General features: G+C 40.1%; 1 protein-coding gene across 7 annotated transcripts in view; it reads left to right on the top strand.

The window, feature by feature from the left end:
- Nucleotides 1-19776, top strand: part of KLHDC4 (kelch domain containing 4) — a 61404-nt gene that overhangs the window by 24455 nt on the left and 17173 nt on the right. For 6 of the 7 annotated variants that reach the window (XM_025042581.1, XM_025042578.1, XM_025042579.1 and 3 more), the window contains 3 exons: nt 9147-9239; nt 12311-12470; nt 19729-19776. The exon at nt 19729-19776 is cut by the window's right edge and continues 82 nt beyond it. In XM_025042581.1, coding sequence (XP_024898349.1) covers nt 9147-9239; nt 12311-12470; nt 19729-19776 — 301 coding nt within the window. The remainder of the gene's footprint in view (nt 1-9146; nt 9240-12310; nt 12471-19728) is intronic. The other variant, XM_025042577.1, reaches the window with a different exon arrangement.

The raw sequence follows: 19776 nt of genomic DNA, 5'->3' as shown, positions 1-19776 counted from the left end.
ACGCTCAGGAGACCATTCCATCATTGGACACACAATGGTGGTCCATGAAGAACCAGATGACTTTGGGCAAAGGTGGAAATGATGAAAGTAAAAAGACAGGAAATGCTGGAAATCATTTGGCTTGTGTAATTGGGAATGCCCAATAAACATTCCCTAGGACGAAGCCTGAATCCTAGTAATTCATCTGTTATCTTGCTAGTTGGAGAAATTTAACTTCATAAACATTAAACACTGTAACCTTAAAACACTGTTAACCTTAAAAAAAAAAAAATAAAGGCACTAATTCCATCATGGGGGCCCCACCCTCATGACCTTATCTGAACTTAACCACCCCCGAAGGCCCCACCTCCAAATGCCATCACAAGGAGGGCTAGGGCTTTAGTATATGAATTTTGGGGGTGGGGAGGGCACAGACATTCAGCCCGTTACAGCTAGCATCTGGTGTTTGCAAAGATCTTTCCTTTGACAAAGGTTGGTGTATCAGTGAGGGTCTAATCAGGAGGACATGGAGATTGGTCACACCTGTGGTAGAGAAAGCCAAACCAGTGGGGACAATGAGAAGCCATATCCCACTGCTAGGCTGCGGGGGTGGTGGTATCTGGAGCTGGAGGAAATGCTGAGGTTTCTGAGAAAGTGCTGAGGTGAGGTGGCAAAGGGATCATGCCCTGGTTCCTTCTCTCCTCCCCACACCCCCAGTCTCCCACTGGTGCTTCTCGCTCTGCTGGGACGTCTCTGTGATAGTGAGCAGAGCCAGGAGTTGTGGGAGAGGAGTTGTAGTGAGTGCTCAGGTGCTTTTATCCCCTTCTCCAGCCAGGTCTGCTCTTCCAATTCAGATTACCAGTCAAGGGTTTGGTTAGGCCAGCTTGTCACACTTAAAAGCCGGCATTTCTATAGGTGAACTCCACTTTCTTCCCTTACCTCCTGGAGGAGTTGTAGTTGGGCAAGGGAAGAAAGATTTTGGCACCCCTCTCTCCATTTATTTTTAAAACTGGTGCCATCCTAGCTAGTCATCTGTGACTTGCAAACCACAAACAGAGGGAGGCCAGGCTACTTATAGAACTCAGCTATTTTCAGACGTTCACATAGCACAAAAATCACCCTTTCAAAATATATAATTTCATGGTTTTTAGCATATTCAGAGTTGTACAACCATCACTGCTAATTAAATTTAGAGTGTTTCCATCACTCCCAAAAGACTCCATTCCCAGTGCCACTCATCCCACGTTCCTCCTTCCCCCTAGTCCTTGGTTATCTCTAATCTGCTTTTTATCTCTTAAATTTGCTTATTGTAGATATTTCACATAACTGGAATCCTACAATATCTGTTCTTTTATGACTGGCTTACACTTAGCGTAATGTTTTTAAGGTTCATCCATTCTGTAGCATGTGTCAGAATTCAATCCTTTTTTATGGCCGAATAATATTCCACTGTTTGGGTGTACCACATTTTGTTTATTCATTCATTAACTGATGGGCATTTGGGTTGTGTACACGTTTCTGCTCTTGAGAGTAATGCCACTATGAAAATTTGTGTATAACTAATACGTTTTTTTATGTATCGAAGCACTTAGTAGGTGATCAATAAATATTGGTTGAATGAAAAGTAATATACATAAATGTATAAGAGTGTATGTGCATGCACACTTGCATGCAAACAGTTTTCTCTTGCTTTAGAGAAGGAGCCAGTGTTTGGTCTTCAGTTAAACCCACTTAGTGTATGTATCTTAAAGCTGTGTCTGAGAAAGGTCGACATCCTAGAAAAGAATCTTAGCAAAATGATTCAGAGTTATTTTTATAATCTTGTTGAGAAGGGCAATAACAAGTTAGGTGAAATCAGACCATGCCCCATAATTGTAAAGTATGTGAATCTTGGGGTGTGAAACGTGTGTATGGAAGTGGAAACACATGTGCTCTGTTCTGTGGTTTCTACAGCGAAGTGGTTGGGCTCATGGTCTGAGGCTCTCTGGACTTCACAGTGAGGCAGGTTTTATTAACAGCCATGTAGCAACCGCTGATGGAGCCAGGAACCCCTAGAAGTGGGAGCAGAAGCTTGTGTGGACCCCCTGCTCCTTCACTGCTGATTGACGACTGCCTTGATATGCTTGTGCGCAAGGAGGGAGGACCAGCACATAGAGAGAATGTGACTGATTTGTAGGAAAATCAAGGGGTACAGCAAAGGATGCGTGAAATTGAAGACTGCTAGTTGGATAATTGGTCAGTTTTTTGGCCCATAGATTTCTGTAGTGAGAGACCTCTGACTCATTTGGTATAGTTTAGTGTCTTAATTGGTGGTTGAAAGTGCGGGTTCTGGGACCAGAGAGCCTCTTTTTCAATTCTGGCACTGTCATCTATTAGCTTTGTATGTTTCTTGATTTCTAAGTCTTGATTTTCTCATCCGTAAAATGGGATTAAAGATATCTGCACCATGTCGTTGTGAGGAATAAATGCACAGAGCATAGCATAGAATAAACATTCCACAAATGGTAGTTTTCTTATTAATAGTAATACTTAAAAATAAAACAAGGTCACAGTCTGATAGGTTTGATAGACTGCCTGAATTTTAGAGACTGCTACTTGTTCTTCCATACGATGTGATAAATTATACTTACTAAGCTCCAAATTTGTTTGATTGATTTAATACTTGGAAAAGTGAGGCCAAATGCCAAAGGCACACTGGATTGAAATGGGAGATACTCTTGCACATGGTTGCTGCTTGGGCCGAGCTATAACCATTCATGGAGGAGAGGTGTTTTCTGATCTGAGGATGAACCACTAGACGCAGTTCCCTGTTGGATTGGCCAGTGTGACCTTGACTCTTAGGGATTACAAGAGGAATTGATCTTTTGTTCAGTAGATGTCTCGGTGCCGCCTGTTATGGCATGGTACTATGGCATATAATTTTGTAAGGTGTAAACTTTGAAACTTCAGAAAAACATTTGCATACTGAGTGCTTAACACTGTTTGTGCCCTAAGTCTGGGGAGTTATTTGATGTTTGTGCATTTTCTGTAAATGTCACCACAGTGGCCCGTTAGAAGGGGCCTGGGTGGCACTGAGTGGCAGCTTGCTCTGTTGGAATGCCATTCTGCACATAACTCAGGCGCACGGAAAGTACTCACTCCCACAACATGACACATGTATTTTTGTGCTGTGTATAGGTCTGGCTGAGTATGGCATGGTAATTTTTTATGACTCCATATTTAGGAGTGACGGCAGTTGAAAAGTGCCTTTTCGAAATTCAAATATAAACAGGTTTTTTTTGGGTGGCTATAGTTTTCTAAAGGGGTATGTGGAGTCTTTTTATAGGAACTTTTTCCCTTTTTGGTTACAAAACAGTGGTATTTGCTGCCACAAAAAGTAAATTGATTCCTTCGTGGCTGGCTCACTGGAGGACAAAACCCCATTGGATTAGTGGGCAGAAAGCCAACAGGAGGCCCTTAACCTGGTGCATTTCAGCACAGGGAACCACTTAAAGGTGACAGCTTGCTGATGCTGCTTCCGTAGGTCATTGGACTAACATTGGTACCATTCCAACTCTCCTGCATAACTTTTCAATTTTGAAGTGACTGTACTAGTTTAGTTGTTAGATGAAAACCCATTCCCCAGATTGCACTTCTAAAGTATTAGAACATTTCTCAAAAGGGGAGTTTGTGTCTTGCCATGCACTTGTGTTTTCCTTCTCATCAGCTTCTCTAGTGTGCAGTTGTACTGTGTGGCCCATCTCCTCGGCTGGATGCCGTTTCCATCCAGCACAGAATAGATGGAAATTTGTGCTGTCTGCTTCAGCCTGTGGAGTGGGGCCAGCTCTGGGGAGAACCCTGCTTCCACCACGCAGAGTGCAGTGAGGTCATTGCCTAGTGACCTGCAGGTGGTGATGTCATGGCATACTCAGACTCTCCTGAGCCTTGTCCAGTTGGTATTTTTATCATGAATTTGGATAAGAAAATATGCTTACTAAATTTGTTTGAGAGAAAATAAGTTGGTTGACAAATCGAGCATCTAAAATTATCCTTATGGACCAAATCTAGCAATAAGTGTTGAGATGGGATAAATTTTCCTTGTAGATTGCATATAAATAAAGGTGTAGAAGAGGAGGATTTAGGAACTGTAATCCTGTTAGGCATCGACACATGATGAGGCCACCCAGGAGCCAGTGCCTAAAGTTCAGTTAACACATTAAAAGGAACATTAATAAACTGGGGACATTAGAGGAGGGAGACTGTATGATCAAGTATTTGCAAAAGGGTGAGAAGAAAAAATTCAGTCTGGATTAGAATAAGGGAAGATCCTAGGGGGCCTCAGAAATGTGTGATAAACTGTTCATCTGAAATCTGCTGAAGGGGGGCTGTTTGGATTGGGCAACTCAAACTTCCTTCTTACTGTGAAATTCTGCAGGCAGATGTTTTGTCTAGGGCACAGTTCTGGTTTGGGGGGAAGTTGTATAGAATGATGTGTTCTGTAACTGTGGTTCAGGCTGTAACCATCCTTTGCAGCCTGTGGTTGTTGAGGTCTTTGGGTAGGGGTGTGCTGGACTTGACAGTGGGATTCTGTAAGTGGGAGAACCAGAGGTATGGGGGTCAGGGGGTTGAGTCCTAGGTAGGAAGAATCTAGGGAGTGTGCCTAGATGACCATGGCAGCTCTTTTATCATCAGGTTGTTTTCTTCTTATTGAGTTTTAAGAGTTGTTTGCATAATTTGGATAACAGTCCTTTATCAAATGTCTTGTGCAAATATTTTCTCCCATGCTGCGGCTTCTCTTCTAATTCGCTTGCAGAGCAGAATTATCTTTTTGCAGAGCGGAAGACTTAAATTTTAATAAAATCAATCCAGCTTATCAATTATTTTACATTTTACATTCTGTGATCCATTTTGAGTAAATTTGTGTGATGACTGTATGGTCTGTGTCTAGGTTCATTCTTTTGCATATGAATGTCCAGTCTGTCCAGCACCATTTGTCGAAGGCACAATTTTTGCTTCTTTGTCAAAAATCATCCAACAGTATTTATGGGGGTCTATTTTCGTGCTGTCTGTTCTGTTCTATTGATCTATTTGTTTATTCTTTCACCAACACCACACGGTCTTGATTACGGTAGCTTTATAGTAAGTCTTGAGCTCAGATAGCATTAGTCCTTGCACTTTGTTCTTCTCCTTTAATATTGTATTGGCTATTCTGGGTCTTTTGCCTCTCCATATAAACTTTAGAATCAGTATGTTGATAGCCATAAAGTAGTTTGCTGGGATTTTGATGGGAGTTACATTGAATTTATAAATCAAGTTTGGAAGAACTGATATTTTGACAATAATGTCTTCCTATCTATGAACATAGACCATCCCCCATTTATTAGTTCTTTGATTTTGTTCTTTGGAATTTTGTACTTTTCCCCATAGAGATCTTGTACACATTTTGTTAGATTTATACTTGTTTTTATTTTTAGGGTGCTAATGTAAATAGTATTGTTTTAATTTCAAATTTCACTTGTTCATTGTTGGAAAACAGTTGACTTCTGTAAATTGACCTACAGCTTTGCAAGTTTTCTTGTCATTTCTTTTGGATTTTCTACATAAATGATCACGTCATTTGCTAATAAAGGCAGTTCTACATCTTCCTTCCCAATATGTATAACTTTTATTTGCTTTTCTTGCTTTATTGCATCAGCAAGGACTTTCAACATGGTGTTGAAAAGGAGTGGTGAGAAGGGGACATCCTTGCCTTGTACCTGATCTTAATGGGAAAGCCTTGAGTTTCTCATTAAGTGTGGTATTAGCTGTAGGTTTTCTTGTAGATCTTTATCAAGTTCAGAAGGTTCCCCTCTATTTTTAGTTTATTAAGAGAGTTTTTATCATGAATGGGTATTAGATTTTGTCAAATGCTTTTTCTGAATCTATTGATATGATGTTGTAATTTTTCTGTTGATGTGATGGGTTACGTTAATTGATTTTTGAGTGTTGAACCAGACTTGGTATACCCTGTATAAATCCCACTTAGTCACATTTTTATACTTTTTGGATTCAATTTGTTAGTATTTTCTTAAGGATTTTTGCCTCTATGTTCATGAAAGATACTGGTCTGTAGTCTTCTTACGATGTCTTTGTCTGATTTTGGTATTATACTCTATGCTCGATAGAGGATAGAAGCTATCTTCTGGAAGAGATTATAGAGAATCGTTGTAATTTCTTCCTAAAATGTTCAGTAGAATTCACCAGCAAACCCATCTGGATGAGCCAAAGTGCTTTCCATTTTGGAAGGTTATTAATTATTGATTCAGTTTCTTTAATTAAGGATATAGACCCATTAAGATTGTGTATTTCTTCTTATGTGAGTTTTGACAAATTATGTCTTTTGAGGAATCGGTCCATTTCCTCTGCATAATCAAATTTGTAGGCGTAGAGTTCATAGTATTCCTTTATTGTCCTTTTAATTTCTATGGATCTGTAGTGATGTTTCCACTTTGATTTCTAATATTAGTCATTTGTGTCCTCTTTTTTATTAGCTTGACTAGGGGCTTATCAGTTTTATCTATCTTTTTGAAGAACCCGCTTTTGGTTTTGTTGATTTTCTCTATTGATTTCCAGTTTTCGGTTTCATTAATTTCTGCTCTAATTCTTATTATTTATTTAGTCTGCTTACTTTGGGTTTAATTTCCTCATTTTTTTCCCAGTTCCCTGAGGTGGAAATTTAGATCGTTGATTTTACATCTTTCTTCATTTATAATATTCGCATTCAGTTCTTTAAATTTCCATCTAAGCATTGCCTCCCCTGCATCCCACAAATTTTGATAAGTTGTATTTTCATTTAGTTAAAAATATTTTAAAATTTCTTTTTTGACCCATGTGTTTTTTAGAAGTATGTTGTTTCATCTCTATGTAGTTTAGGATTTTTTAGTTCTCTTTCTGTTACTGATTTCTAGTTAATTCCATTGTGGTCTGAAAACAGACATTGTGTGATTTTTATTCTTTTAAATTCGTTGTGTATGCTTTTTGACCCAGAATATGATCTGTCTTGGTGACTTTTTTTTTTTTTAATGTGAGCTTGAAAAAATGTATATTCTGCTGTTGGTAGATGAAGTAATCTATAGATGTCAATTATATCCAATTGACTGAAGATGTTGTTGAGTTCAACTCTTGTCATTACTGATTTCTGCCTGCTGTATCTGTCTATTTTTGAGAAAGGGGCATTGATTTCTCCAACTATGATAGTGAATTTATCTATTTCTCCTTGCTAGTCTATTAGTTTTTGCCTTGCATAGTTGTTAGGTGCATACATCTTAAGAAATGTTATGTCTTTTCAAAGAATTGACTCCTTTATAATTAGGTAATGCCTTTTAAAAATTCCTGATAACTTTCTGTGCTTTGAAGTCTGCTCTGTCTGAAATGAATTTAGCTATTCTTACTTTCCTTTGATTAGTGTTAGCACGATATATTTACTTCTAATCTACATGTATCCTTAAAGTGGGTTTCTTGTAGACAACATATAGTTGGCTCTTGTGTTTCAATCCACTCTAGCAATCTCTGGCTTTTAATTGGTGCATTTAGACTGTTGACATTCAAAGTGATTATTGATATAGTTTGATTAATTTCTACCATAGTCATTACTGTTTTTGTTGCCCTTGATCTTTGTTCCTGTGTTTGTCTTTCACTCTTTTTTTGCCTTTCAAAGTTTTAATTGAACATTTTATATGCTTCTATTTTCTGTTCTTTCTTAGCATATCAGTTATACTTCTTTTTTTAGTGGTTGCCCTAGAGTTTGCAATGAACGTTTACAACTAATCCAAATTTACTTTCAAATAACACTATACCACTTCATGAGTAATGTGAATACCTTATAATAACAAAATAATCCTAGTTCCTTACCCATTTCTTGTATTATTTTTGTCATTCATTTCACTTATATATAAACATATGTGTGTACGTATGTGTATAAAAGCTTACGTAATAAAATACATTGTTGCTCTTATTTTAAACAAACTTATCTGTTTCATCAATTAAGAAAAATGAAAGTTTTTATTTTACCTTTTTCAGTGTTCTTTATGTGATCTGAGTTTCTGCTCTATATGATTTTCCTTTTCTCTAAGGACTTCTTTTAACATTTACAAGGCATGTCTGCAGTCATGCATTGTTAATGATGGGATATGTTCGGAGAAGTATGTCATTAGGCGATTTTTGTCATTGTATAAACATTATAGAGAGCACTATATAAACCTAGATGGTACAGCCTACAACATAACCTAGGCTATGTGGTATAGCCTATTGCTCCTAGGCTACAGACCTGTACAGCATGTCACTCTACTGAATACTGTAGGCAATTGAAACACAATGGAATTTGTGTACATTGAAAAGATACAGTAAAAATACAATGTAAAAAATAAAAAACGGTATACCTGTATAGGGCACTTAACATGAATGGAGCTTGAAGGACTAGAAGTTTCTTTGGGTGAGTCAGTGAGTAAGTGGTGAGTGAATGTGAAGGCCTAGGACATTATCGTACACTACTGTAGACTTGTAAACACTATACACTTAGGCTACACTAAATTTATTAAAAAAATTTCTTCAGTAATAAATCAGCATTAGTTTACTGTAACTTTTACTTTATAAACTTAAATTTTAACTTTTTGACCCTTTTGTGGTAACAGTTGGCTTAAAACACAAATACATTGTATAGCTGTATAAATTTTTATCTATTTAAAAAATTTTTTTAACTTTTTAAACTTTATTAAAAACTAAGACACAAACACACACATTAGCTTAGGCCTACACTGAGTCAAGATCATTAATATCACTGCTTTCCACCTCTGCATCTTGTCCCGCTGCAAGGTCTTCAGGGACAATACATGCATGTCATCTCCTATGATATGCTGTCTTCTGGAATACCTGCTGAAGCACCTGCTGGAGGCTCTTTTCAGAAATGTGTTCCTAGTAGTTTGCTAGGTTTGTTTCTTACTTTCATTATAGATTTGGTTATAAGGAAATAACACATCATAAATATATCTCTCTATTAACGAAAACCTTTTAGTATTAGAGTCCATGTTTTCAAACTTTAAGGAGTTTGTTGAGGTCTGCAAAAGTTTCTGTTTAAATTGAATAGTGCTCACTGTTTACAAAACAGAAATTGACCTAAAAAGTGGTCTTTTTTTTTTTTTTTTTACTTTTAGATCACCAGGGGGTCCTTCAGGTCGAAGCGGACATCGGATGGTAGCCTGGAAGAGACAATTAATCCTTTTTGGTGGCTTTCATGAGAGTACAAGGTTGGTGCCAATAGCAGGAAGATCTTTCTTTCCTGGAGCAGTAGGGATTGGACTTTTTATGGGAAGAACCATTCTGAATACACGTGGAAAATTTTGCCCATCTCCTAAAACCAGGACCAGCTTCGTGGGCATGCAGCTCAAGTAGCCATACAGGGCCCCGAACTCAGGAGGGCCTGAGCTTGGTTTAATGTTCTGCTGTCACTGTCTTGAAATTCTTAATTATTGAACAGGCCATTTTTATTATGCACTGAGCCCTGCAGATGATGTGGCCGGTCCTATCTAACACAGGATTCTCAAACTTGAACCTGGTGCAGAATCCCCTTGGAAGGATTATTAAAACTCTGGTGGCTGAGCTGCATCTCAGGTTTCTGACTCAGCAGGTCTGGGGCGGAGCCTTAGAATCTGCATTTCTGCAAGTTTGCAGGTGACGATGACTCTGTAGGCCAGGGGACTCCACTTTGAAAGACACTAGGCTAAAATGAAAAATTCCTCGTGCTGAGGGAACGCAGCAATAGTTCGCATTCTGCAGTGGTGTATGAAGAGGGGTCTCCAGTTCTCCTGTGTCACAGTTACATTGCTACAAGCCACAATGGGTTTCCAGGCTAGCCCAGCAGGGTCCCTGATTTTTTTAAGTCTGTCATCTGTACAGATACTCTCTTGAGGGTCCTTAGTTTGGTCCAGATAAATAAGATATATGGTGAACAGGTTAGTAATATTTCTGTGCCATCATACTACATAACATTTTGGGTAAAACATCTAGACTATTGTAACGCCTGATAAAGGCCATTTTTGCAGTGCTTTTCTTCTGACCTTGACTGTGTCAAAGATGGATGTCTTTCTCTCTAAGTGCCTCATTTTCCATTCTCCTCTCTCCTCTAAAAAATAACATAGTTATCAATTTATAATTGTGGTGGCCCCACTCACATTTTTGTCACATTATGGATCCATTTGCACAGATTTTTTTCTGATAATTACTGGTTCATAAAAACAAATCCTCACGCACATGTGAAGGAGGAGGCATTTGGAGAGGGAGGAGTAGTGAGTGCTGTGTTTGTTTCCCATTCCCCCATTTTAGATTGTGATATTGGAGATATTGTGTAGCTTTGGCTCAATTAAAGCTTGAGTTTTCATGAATAAAGAATATTTTTATTGATAAAAGGGGATATAAATTCTTACATACTTTTAGAGGGGATTTTAAAAGTATAATTCAAATTAAACAAGGAACGATTTTGTATCCTTAAAGGTGTAACTTGGGTGCAATAATGCTTTAATTTTATGTCTTGTCATCCAGTTGATCAAGTGGTTTTTACACCTTCTCTTAAAGACCAAGCTATCGATAGAGCAGGTTATTATCTCAAATTAAAGATGAAAAACCAGGATAACTCATAAGTAGTAGAACTTGTCCTCAACCATAGGTTGCCGATTTTCAGTTGGTCCCATGTTTTATTCTTCTGTCCCCACCCCGGCTCTCTGCTCCTGGTCCACCCTCATGATGTGCAGGTGTTTGGTTGGTTGTTTCTGTTTTGGATAAGAGAGCCTGGGCTATTTTTAAAATGTATACCTAAGGAGTTTTGTCACAGACATGGGGATTCATAAGTTCGTCAGTATATTAATTCAGCACCTACTGTGTGCAGCACAAGGTGTAAGATCAACACAGCCTCTCCTGGCACTCACAGGTTATAAAGTGAATCAAGTTTTACAATGGTTATAATATGCAGCCATCTCAAATCAGAACTATTTCAAAGCTCTTGTCATCTGTTATCCTATTTAAAAAATGATTGTTTATGAAGTATTTTAAACATACAGAAACAAACAAAAAAATGAAGATACCATATGTGTAGTCACCATCTGTATGAAACAAATAAGTTTGACTTTTAAAAACCAAATAATAGTAGCTATTTTATGTGCAGAATAAAATTATTCTACTGAAAATCTGCAGTGAAATCTGAGGAAACAGTGGAATGCAGTGAAGTCCGTTAAAAACCACGAGCATTCCCATTCCTCAGTTCAAAAGTACAAAATCCTGCTCTTGCAGAAGGGTGCATTTGGTCATGGTGCCAGTCAGAAAGTTCACATTGTTTATTTTTCACAAGACGACTTGTTCTGTTTCACAACGCCGTCCTTTGCACAGCATTCGAGAATGTAGGTGAGCCGACCAGTCTTGCACAGTGATCCTTCTGCTGTGGAGCCCTAGGCTGGGATTTTTAGAACGCAGTGTAAAAAAAATAAATCCCTTTACACTGGGCGGAGCTACTTGCTACTTCCATGGTTTTGTTTGTTTGTTTGTTTGTTTTGGTTTTTTTTCTTTTAAAAATCATTTCTACTCTTCATTTTGGATAGCATCTGTTAATCTTTTGTTGTAATTCTGACCCTCGGTCTCTCAGCATGGCCTGTGGCCATCCATAGAATGGGGACATCAGAATACAGCACTTTCTCTGTGACTCGGGCAGAGCCGCTGCTCTCCCTGTACATGGGGCTCCCTTCTCAAAGCCTCTTCTGCATTTTGAGTCCTTTGTCACTTAAGTTCCAGGAGCATTAAGTAGGGCAGGGCTGTAGGGCCTCCTGGAACACCTCAACCATATTCTCTTTGCTGTTGCCTGTGCTAATGGAGTCAAAGGATTTGCTTCTGGCATCTTTCAGTTTCAGGATTTCTTGGCCCCATCTTGCCACCCAGTCCAGGGTCTCTTCACAGCCCTGGCCAAGTTGTAAATATCTCCATCCTGAGTATTCACCTAGATCTATAATTCATTGTTGAGCTTAAAATTACACATACAGTAACATAATGTAATTATGTGCAAGATTGTGATTATAAACAATGTCAGGAAATACAGTATAACTCTGATTAAAAAGGCTTTTAGATCCAGGCAAATGGCTGTGCTTCTAATGAGCTAGCATTATTTCTGTTTTCAAATGCAAACTCACATATGCTCCAGTCCTGTTATGTGAATTTAAACTTTAATTGACCTGATAACTTAATAACAATGGTGGAAAACTTACCTTTAATTTAATTTAAATCAGTTTCGCTTTTTAACATCACTGTCTTTTTGTTTGTGTGACTTTGTTATAACTAGAGATTACATCTATTACAATGACGTGTATGCCTTTAACCTGGACACATTCACATGGAGCAAGCTGTCCCCGTTAGGAACTGGGCCCACACCCAGATCGGGCTGCCAAATGTCCGTCACTCCCCAGGGCAGCATCGTCATCTACGGGGGCTACTCAAAACAGGTAAGACGTAGTGTGTAGGAAAATAACAGTAACTTCCATCTGTTCCCTTTTCAGTTTCACCAAAGATGAAAACTTCTAAATAAGATTACACATTAGTTTCATGTAAATGATTCTTTTTATTGAATTGAAATAGAGATGCTGTTAATTTGCTCCAGCCATGTTACAAGTCTATTATGTTCTAATCCACACGCCTTGAAAACACTGCAGTATGAATGATTCTGTATGTGGGGATTTGGATTCCTAAGCCTCAGAAACTAACAATGAATGATGTTCCACTGTAGAATATACCACGACTTGTTTCTCTTTCTTCTGCCAGTGGGCCTTTTCTTTTCTCATCTGCAGGCAGTGCTGACATGCTGACATGAACGTGCTTGTGCACATCTCTCGGTGCACCTTCCCCAGAGGGTCTCCCGCTGGCTTACAGCGAATGTCCTCCACACAGTGAGCCCACTCACTCTACCCATTGTCTTTTGATGTATTTCAAAGAAAAGTGCAGAGACGTCTTTACACTTCCCTTTGAATACTTGAACGAGTGTATCATTGAATTGAGTTCAGTGCTTAGTTTTTAATGTAAAAATACCTGTGGTGAAGCACACACATTTTGAGTGTGCATTTGCTGGTTTCGGTAGATGCATGCACCTGAGGGCCCCAGAGCCCTGGTTCTGCCATATATTTGATGCGCCTATTCTGGAACTTCAGATAGGCATAGTCATACGATATGTGCTTTTAGAGGAAACCTACTTTCACTCAGTGTTTTGAAATTTATCCACATTGCACATTCACTGCTTCTTCATGCTGAGTAGTAATCATTATATAACACACCACAGTTTGTGCATTTTTTTATTGGTGGACACCTGGGCTGTTTCCAGTTTTTATTATGAATAAATCTGCTGTGAGCATTCTTGTGCAAGTTATTCTGTGGCTGTACATTTTGATATCTCTGCCGGGCCACAGAGGGGTGTAGCTTAATTTAATAAGAAACTGTCATACCCTTTCCCAAAGTAGTTGCAACAAAACCGCCTGAGATCTGTGGCTGCTTCATATCCTTGCAAGTGCGTGATGGTGTCACACACTTTATTTTCAGCCTTTTTGGTGGACGTGTACCATAATGTGTGTGTGTGTGTGAGTGTGTTTTAACTTTATCCCCTTTGGCTGACATCCCCACAATATATGATGTTGCTTTTTTTTTAATTAATTTTTTTATGGTGACATTGGTTAATGAAATCCAGTAAGTTTCAGCTATACACTTTAACAGTAAGGCATACACACACACATACACACTTATACTGTGTGTTCACCTCCCATAGTTAGATTTCTTTCTGTCACCACATGTTTGACCCCCTTTACCCCATCTACTTCCCCCCTCCCTCATGTGGTTTTAATTCTCATTTCCCTCCAATGAAATGGGCCATTTGACTTGGTGGCTGAGCGGTTCGCCTGTGGGATGGTAAGGACAACTGAGGCAGGGAGCTACCCGTAAGCAGGAAGGTGTCCTGTGTCCACCTTCCATACCCTACCCACCCTAGTGAGCGGTCAGCCTTTGTTCTGGAAAGAGAGAGTCTTATGACTTTTTTTGTGACTTGCCTATCCTCAGCTAGATGTTTGACAGTTGGGAAGGCTCTTAGAAATAGGCTGGTGTGGCCAAAAACTGTACCCAGATCCAGTGCTTTATCACAGCAGATGCTTCATGGAGTAAAACAGGAAGCTAAACAGCGAAACTTTGTTAAGTTGATGCCACTCTACTCAGAATAGTGCATAATTCTCAACACTTATTTTTCTTTGTCCTGCCACACAGCCCAGGTGGATAATCCAAGTTCACTTACTCCAGACTTGTAGCATTTGAATTGCAGTGAAAAGCTTGTCTGTTTGGATTCATGGGGGATTTATCAGAATTAGAGAAGGTTTTGAGTCGTGGATGCTGTGGAATATTAAGTGGTTAGTCTAAGTAGGTGGTGGGCTGTATGGAATAACTGAGGTAGCAGTCTTCTCAAGTTCCAATTAGAACGTCCTTCACAGGGAAGATCCTGGGTGGGAGGTGGGCGAAGTGCTCCTTCCTGTTTGGCGTCACCGCCTGGTATAGGAGGGTTGCTGAGTGACATACATGGTGATCTGACAACATGCCTAGTGCATTGTCCAGTGAAAATATCGTGGACCATCTTCATGGTAGCCTGCACCAGTAGGGTCTTAAATCATGAAGCATTGGAAAGAATAGCCTCTTAGTGGCTTATGTGTTTCACAAATGGTCCAGCTGCTGACATCACTGTGCCTGGTTTTGAAAAATTATTGCTGTTGTAAATCTGGGGGAACCAGGACAAGATTTCGATAACTTATTTATAAAGCTGACTTCCCTTTGGCCAAGGTATTGAGGTTGACTAGAAGCTGGTCAGTAATGTTGGCAGGTTAAAGGAGGCTTGCTGTCTCCACTGCTCTGGACACATAAGCCAAGAGGGATTTATAACATGTTTTAAAGTACAGTATCGCCCTTTATGTCTGGGCGATTCGGTCCAGGTCTTCAAGTGGATGCCTGAAACTACAGATAGTACCGAACCTTAGATACACTGTTTTCTCCTATACGTACATACATGCCTATGATAGAATTTAATTTATAAATTAAGCACAGTAAGAGATTAACAGCAATAACTAATAATAAAACAGAACAGTTATAACAATGTACTGTAATAAAAGTTATGTGAATATTTTCTCTCCAGCAATTTTTATATTTTTTCAATCCAAACCTATTCCCAAATCTTTGATATAACTATTCCTTACTTAGAGTAAATGGCTTCGTGTTGCTCATTTCAGGGTATCCCTCACTGAAGTTTTCCTATAGGCTCAGTGCTTTGTGGCACAACACATCATCATCCACTGCAACATGTTTCCATTTGTGTCTTCCACTCGCAAACTTAATGCCTTTTCCATCTTAACTAGGCACTTACCATGTGCGGTGGCCATAACTTTTGCAGTTTGAGGTGCGACAGCAAAAGTAGCACAGATTTCTTTCTTCTTCTCAATTTCATGGGTAGAAGATTCATTCTTAACTGTAGGTCTTAGCAACCTCGGCATACAATGTTTTTATTAAGTCAAGAACTTTTACCTTTTCACTTAAAAGGATCACTTTATGGATTCTCTTTGGCATATCTGAATTGCCAGCATCACTACTCTATCTCTTTGAGGCCATTATTAAGTAGTATAAGAGCACTGTGACACATTGACAGTCAGTTTGACAACCAGGATGGCTACTAAATGACCAACGGGCGGGTAGAATATACAGCATGGATACATTGGACAAAGAGATGATTCACTTCCCAGGTAGGACAGTGTGAGGTTTCATCGTGCTATTCATAATGACGTCCAATTTAAAACTTACGAATTGTTTATTTAGGGAACATTCAATATTTTGTGGTTGGCCGTGGGTAATAGAAATTGGGGAAAGTGAAACCATGGAGCGGGGAACTGCTGTTGCTCATCTCCACCTGTCTGGGAGGATGTCTCAAGCTCATGTGCAGTTTGGGGTTGTTTTGTCAATCATCTGTAAAGTGGAACCACCTGGCTGATGGTGGCCTCCTGGTCTTGCTGTCAGTCGTGTTGCTGTTTCTCAGCTCTCAGGACAGGGCTTTCTGTGCTTGCAGTCCCTGGATTGGATGTGTTGTGAGGCTGCTTTAATTGGACCTGGAAAAGCAGGTAACTTAAAGATAACGTCTCCCTTTCAGAGCTTTTCATTTTGTTTGAATTTTGACTAGGTTGCAACTGCTTTCTATAGAATTTCCCCCTGTCCTTTGGGGATAAATGTGGGGCTGCTCCAAAGAGCAGGCACAAGAAGTAAGGGCTCCTCAGAGTGCTGTTGAGCAAGTCCGGTTCTCTGCAGTGCAGGGCCTTTGCTCACCTCAGAGCTGGTGGCACCTTTTCCCGGGACCGGACTATACTGAAAGCAGGAGTCTGGGGTGGCCTGAGGTGTCTGCTTTCACAACAGTGGAAAGGTGTCTATCTCTGAGCCTTAGATTGAGGGAGTGGGCACTGCTGGTTCAAGGGCACGAGTACAGAGCTTGTGTGTGGGCTGCAGGGAGATGGCCCCGGACGGGGCTGGACAGGAGGATGGGATGGTGATGTTTGCAGCCCAGTGCTGGGCTCTGGGGTCTCAGACAGCCTAAATAATTTCGGAGACCATTGAATTTTTCAACTTAATTTTGTAACACTTGATTCACATCTCTCTCTCAGATGTCTTTGGATTCTATTAATACTATATTAGACAGAAATTCATGGGTGGAAGAATAAATTCTCTGTAGAGTGCATACCCGGGCTACTGCTGTGTGGCATTAACATCAGTCTCCTGAGCTGCTTAAAGGAGGCGGCTCATCCTTAGAGAAAAGCCGGACCCTTTCAGAACTTCAATTCCCTAGACAGAAGTTTGGCATCCTCAAAGACCCATGCAAATTCTGTTTCCTCTTTTAGTACAATTGAATCCAGTGAAAAGACTAACTGAATTTAAAGCCAGTGTGATATGTATTACTAGAAAGAATCTGTGGCACAGGTGATCCAAAATAATAATACAAGGCAGCCCCCTCCACCCCCACACTTCGAGGGCAAGGAGATTAGATGCTGGGGAAAGTCACAACAATTCAAGCAAAGAAACTGTTTATAAAGGAGGAGATAGAAAACTGTTGGGGCACGCAGACCCGTTAACTTAGTCGACTCTAGTCAGAAGGGTGTGGCATCCTTGTCCCCCAGCCGGAGCTCTTCCTGGCTTGTTGCTCTGCAAAAGCCATGGTCCCTAAGTAAGCAAGTAGCCCTTCTTAGGAGGGGTTCAGGCTCACAAGGCCTGGAAGGGGACATATTTCAATGTTATGGCATAAAAGATTCCCTCTTAGCCTGTTGGTTCTAAGAAGAAATCATGGCGGTCAGCAAAATAGCACAGTTAATGCTGGCGGGTGCAGTGATGACAAGGAGGCCAGGAGAGAAGTTGGCAGGAGCACAGCTGTGATCTGAGTTTCTAACAGCAAGTAGAGATGTCACTGAATTCTTTCAGTGTCCCCTCAGCAGGCAAGGTATCTAGGTGTGAATTTAGTTCCTATAAATGCTGAGTCTTTGGGTCTGGAAGGGTAGGCGTGGAAGCAGTCGTCATTTCCTCTGTGTTAACCTAGAAAAAGAGAAGAATACCTAGTCTTAATAACTGTGTAACATGCAGAAGTTGCATCACTTGAATTGTGCACATATTTCCATAAGGAAAACCAGAGGCATGCACCAGTGTTCATTTCCTGAGATTCCAACGGCTCCCCACACATGACACATGTCAAACCTCCTTGGTTTTAGGATATTCAGATCACATGCCCAATTCATGGACAATTGGATTGTTTTATTTTCCAAAGGAGAATGGCTTTTCCCCCCCTTATTGTAAACACAATACATACTCATTAGTTAAAAAGAATTATGCACATATATTTCTGGGCTCTGTCAGCTGAGCAGACCTGGAAACACCCAGAAGCAGTGAGCACACTGAGTGCCCAGATCTTGGTTTCTAATGCCATTTCTAGTAAAAGGAGCCAGGGCTCCTTGGAGAAATGGCCAGTTCTAGGACTGGGGCAAGAAATATACAAGATGAATCTGGAGTGTCTTGTAATGCCAGATCCTAAGGAAGCATTTATAAGAAACTCACATTGATGGGTTGTGTCAAAGGGACACAGGAGCCAACTGAGAGTTCCCAGTGGCCAAAGCTGGAACCACTCGAGCAACAAAGTAAGAGAAGTGGTATTGGATTATAGCCCAAAGTATAACAAATAACCATGAATCCATACGATTATAAACAAATGGTTGAATAGATAAATCAGGGAGAAGAGACAAACCACCTATGCAGAATTCCACAGAAATTGTGTAGACACTGCATCCTCCAGGAGATGGAGCTTGACGCCTCTCTTTGAAAGTGGGGGCTTCTCAGTGATGTCCTTCTGAAAAGTACAGTGTGGAAAATTGGGAGTGTGGGGGTGGTAACTTGACAGTGGAGAAACCTGACACACCTCTCAGGTGATCGAGGTCAGCGTCAGTAGTGATAAGTCATGATGACAGTGTGTACCCTTGGCATGATGTGATGAGAAGGGTGCTTTGCCTCTGGGGTCCACCACCTCAAAACCCACAATCCTGTCCAGTCATGAGGAAAAACATTAGGCAAATCCCCATAGAGAGTCATCCTGCAAAACCCCCGACTACCAGTCCTCAAAACTGTCAAGGTCATCAAACACAAGACAACTCTAATAAATTGTCATAGCCCAGAGGAGCCTAAGTATTCAGGACAACTAAACAAAAAGGACATTGAAGGAAAGCTAAAGAAATTGAATCAACTGAGGACTTCAGTTAATAGTAATTTGTAGTAATAGGGATTCATTAGTTGCAACAAATGTGTTACACCAAAATGCTAACTGTAGGGGAAACTGGGTAAAGGGACATGGGAACCTTTGGTACAATCTTCTGAATTTTTCTGCAAATGTAAAACTATTCTGAAATTAAATGTTTATTAAAAACAGGCAATTTACAGAATAAATACGAAGACAAAGTTAAGATTTATTGAAATCCTTCCACCCAGGATGACATTTTGCTGAGCGACTTTATAGATACTTTTAGTGTTTGGGTAACAGCTATGGCATGAGGCCTGGAGGATGTTGCTGTGGAGAATGAGCTGTCTGGTCCAGCTGGTTAATAACGCTGATTTGAAGCTGAAGACTCAGGGTTCAGAAACTTGGGCTTGTTTTAGAAGCTCAGAAAACTTTCTGCATGGGTAGTGGCTGGCTTCTGTTTGGAGCATTAATTCGATCCTTGCAGCGAAGCCTAAGTCAGATGATTTTAAAGATGGTGTGAACTGAAGATACACAGGGACTGAAAATGAAGGATGGCTATGTTGTGATATCATTAGTGGTCCCGCAGTGGTCTCCAGTAGAGCCCCTGTTCACCTAAATTAGGATCGCTGCAGAGGCCACAAGAAGTTCTAGCGAGAACACTGGAGTATTCCTAGCATGGTTGTGGTTGTTAGTATGGCAGATTTTTAAAATTTAAAATCTATATTTAATAAGTCATACCAAAACTTTTGTTAAATCTGTTTAGATGAGATCAAAAATAAAACTGTCATATTTCAGCTTTTCTTTCTGGCTGGTCTAAAAGGCACAGCTCTAGAGTCATCTCCGCAAGAAATAAGAGCACAAGCTTAGGGGTTATGCCTGGGTGTTGTAGGTGACACCTGGCTAGTTCTCACACAGCTCCCCTTTTCCGTTTGCAGAGAGTCAAGAAAGATGTGGACAAAGGCACCCAGCATTCTGATATGTTC

This window comes from Pteropus alecto, unplaced genomic scaffold (assembly GCF_000325575.1).
Source record: "Pteropus alecto unplaced genomic scaffold, ASM32557v1 scaffold7, whole genome shotgun sequence".
In the NCBI taxonomy this organism is placed as follows: domain Eukaryota; kingdom Metazoa; phylum Chordata; class Mammalia; order Chiroptera; family Pteropodidae; genus Pteropus; species Pteropus alecto.
This window is presented reverse-complemented; position numbering and strand designations above follow the sequence as displayed.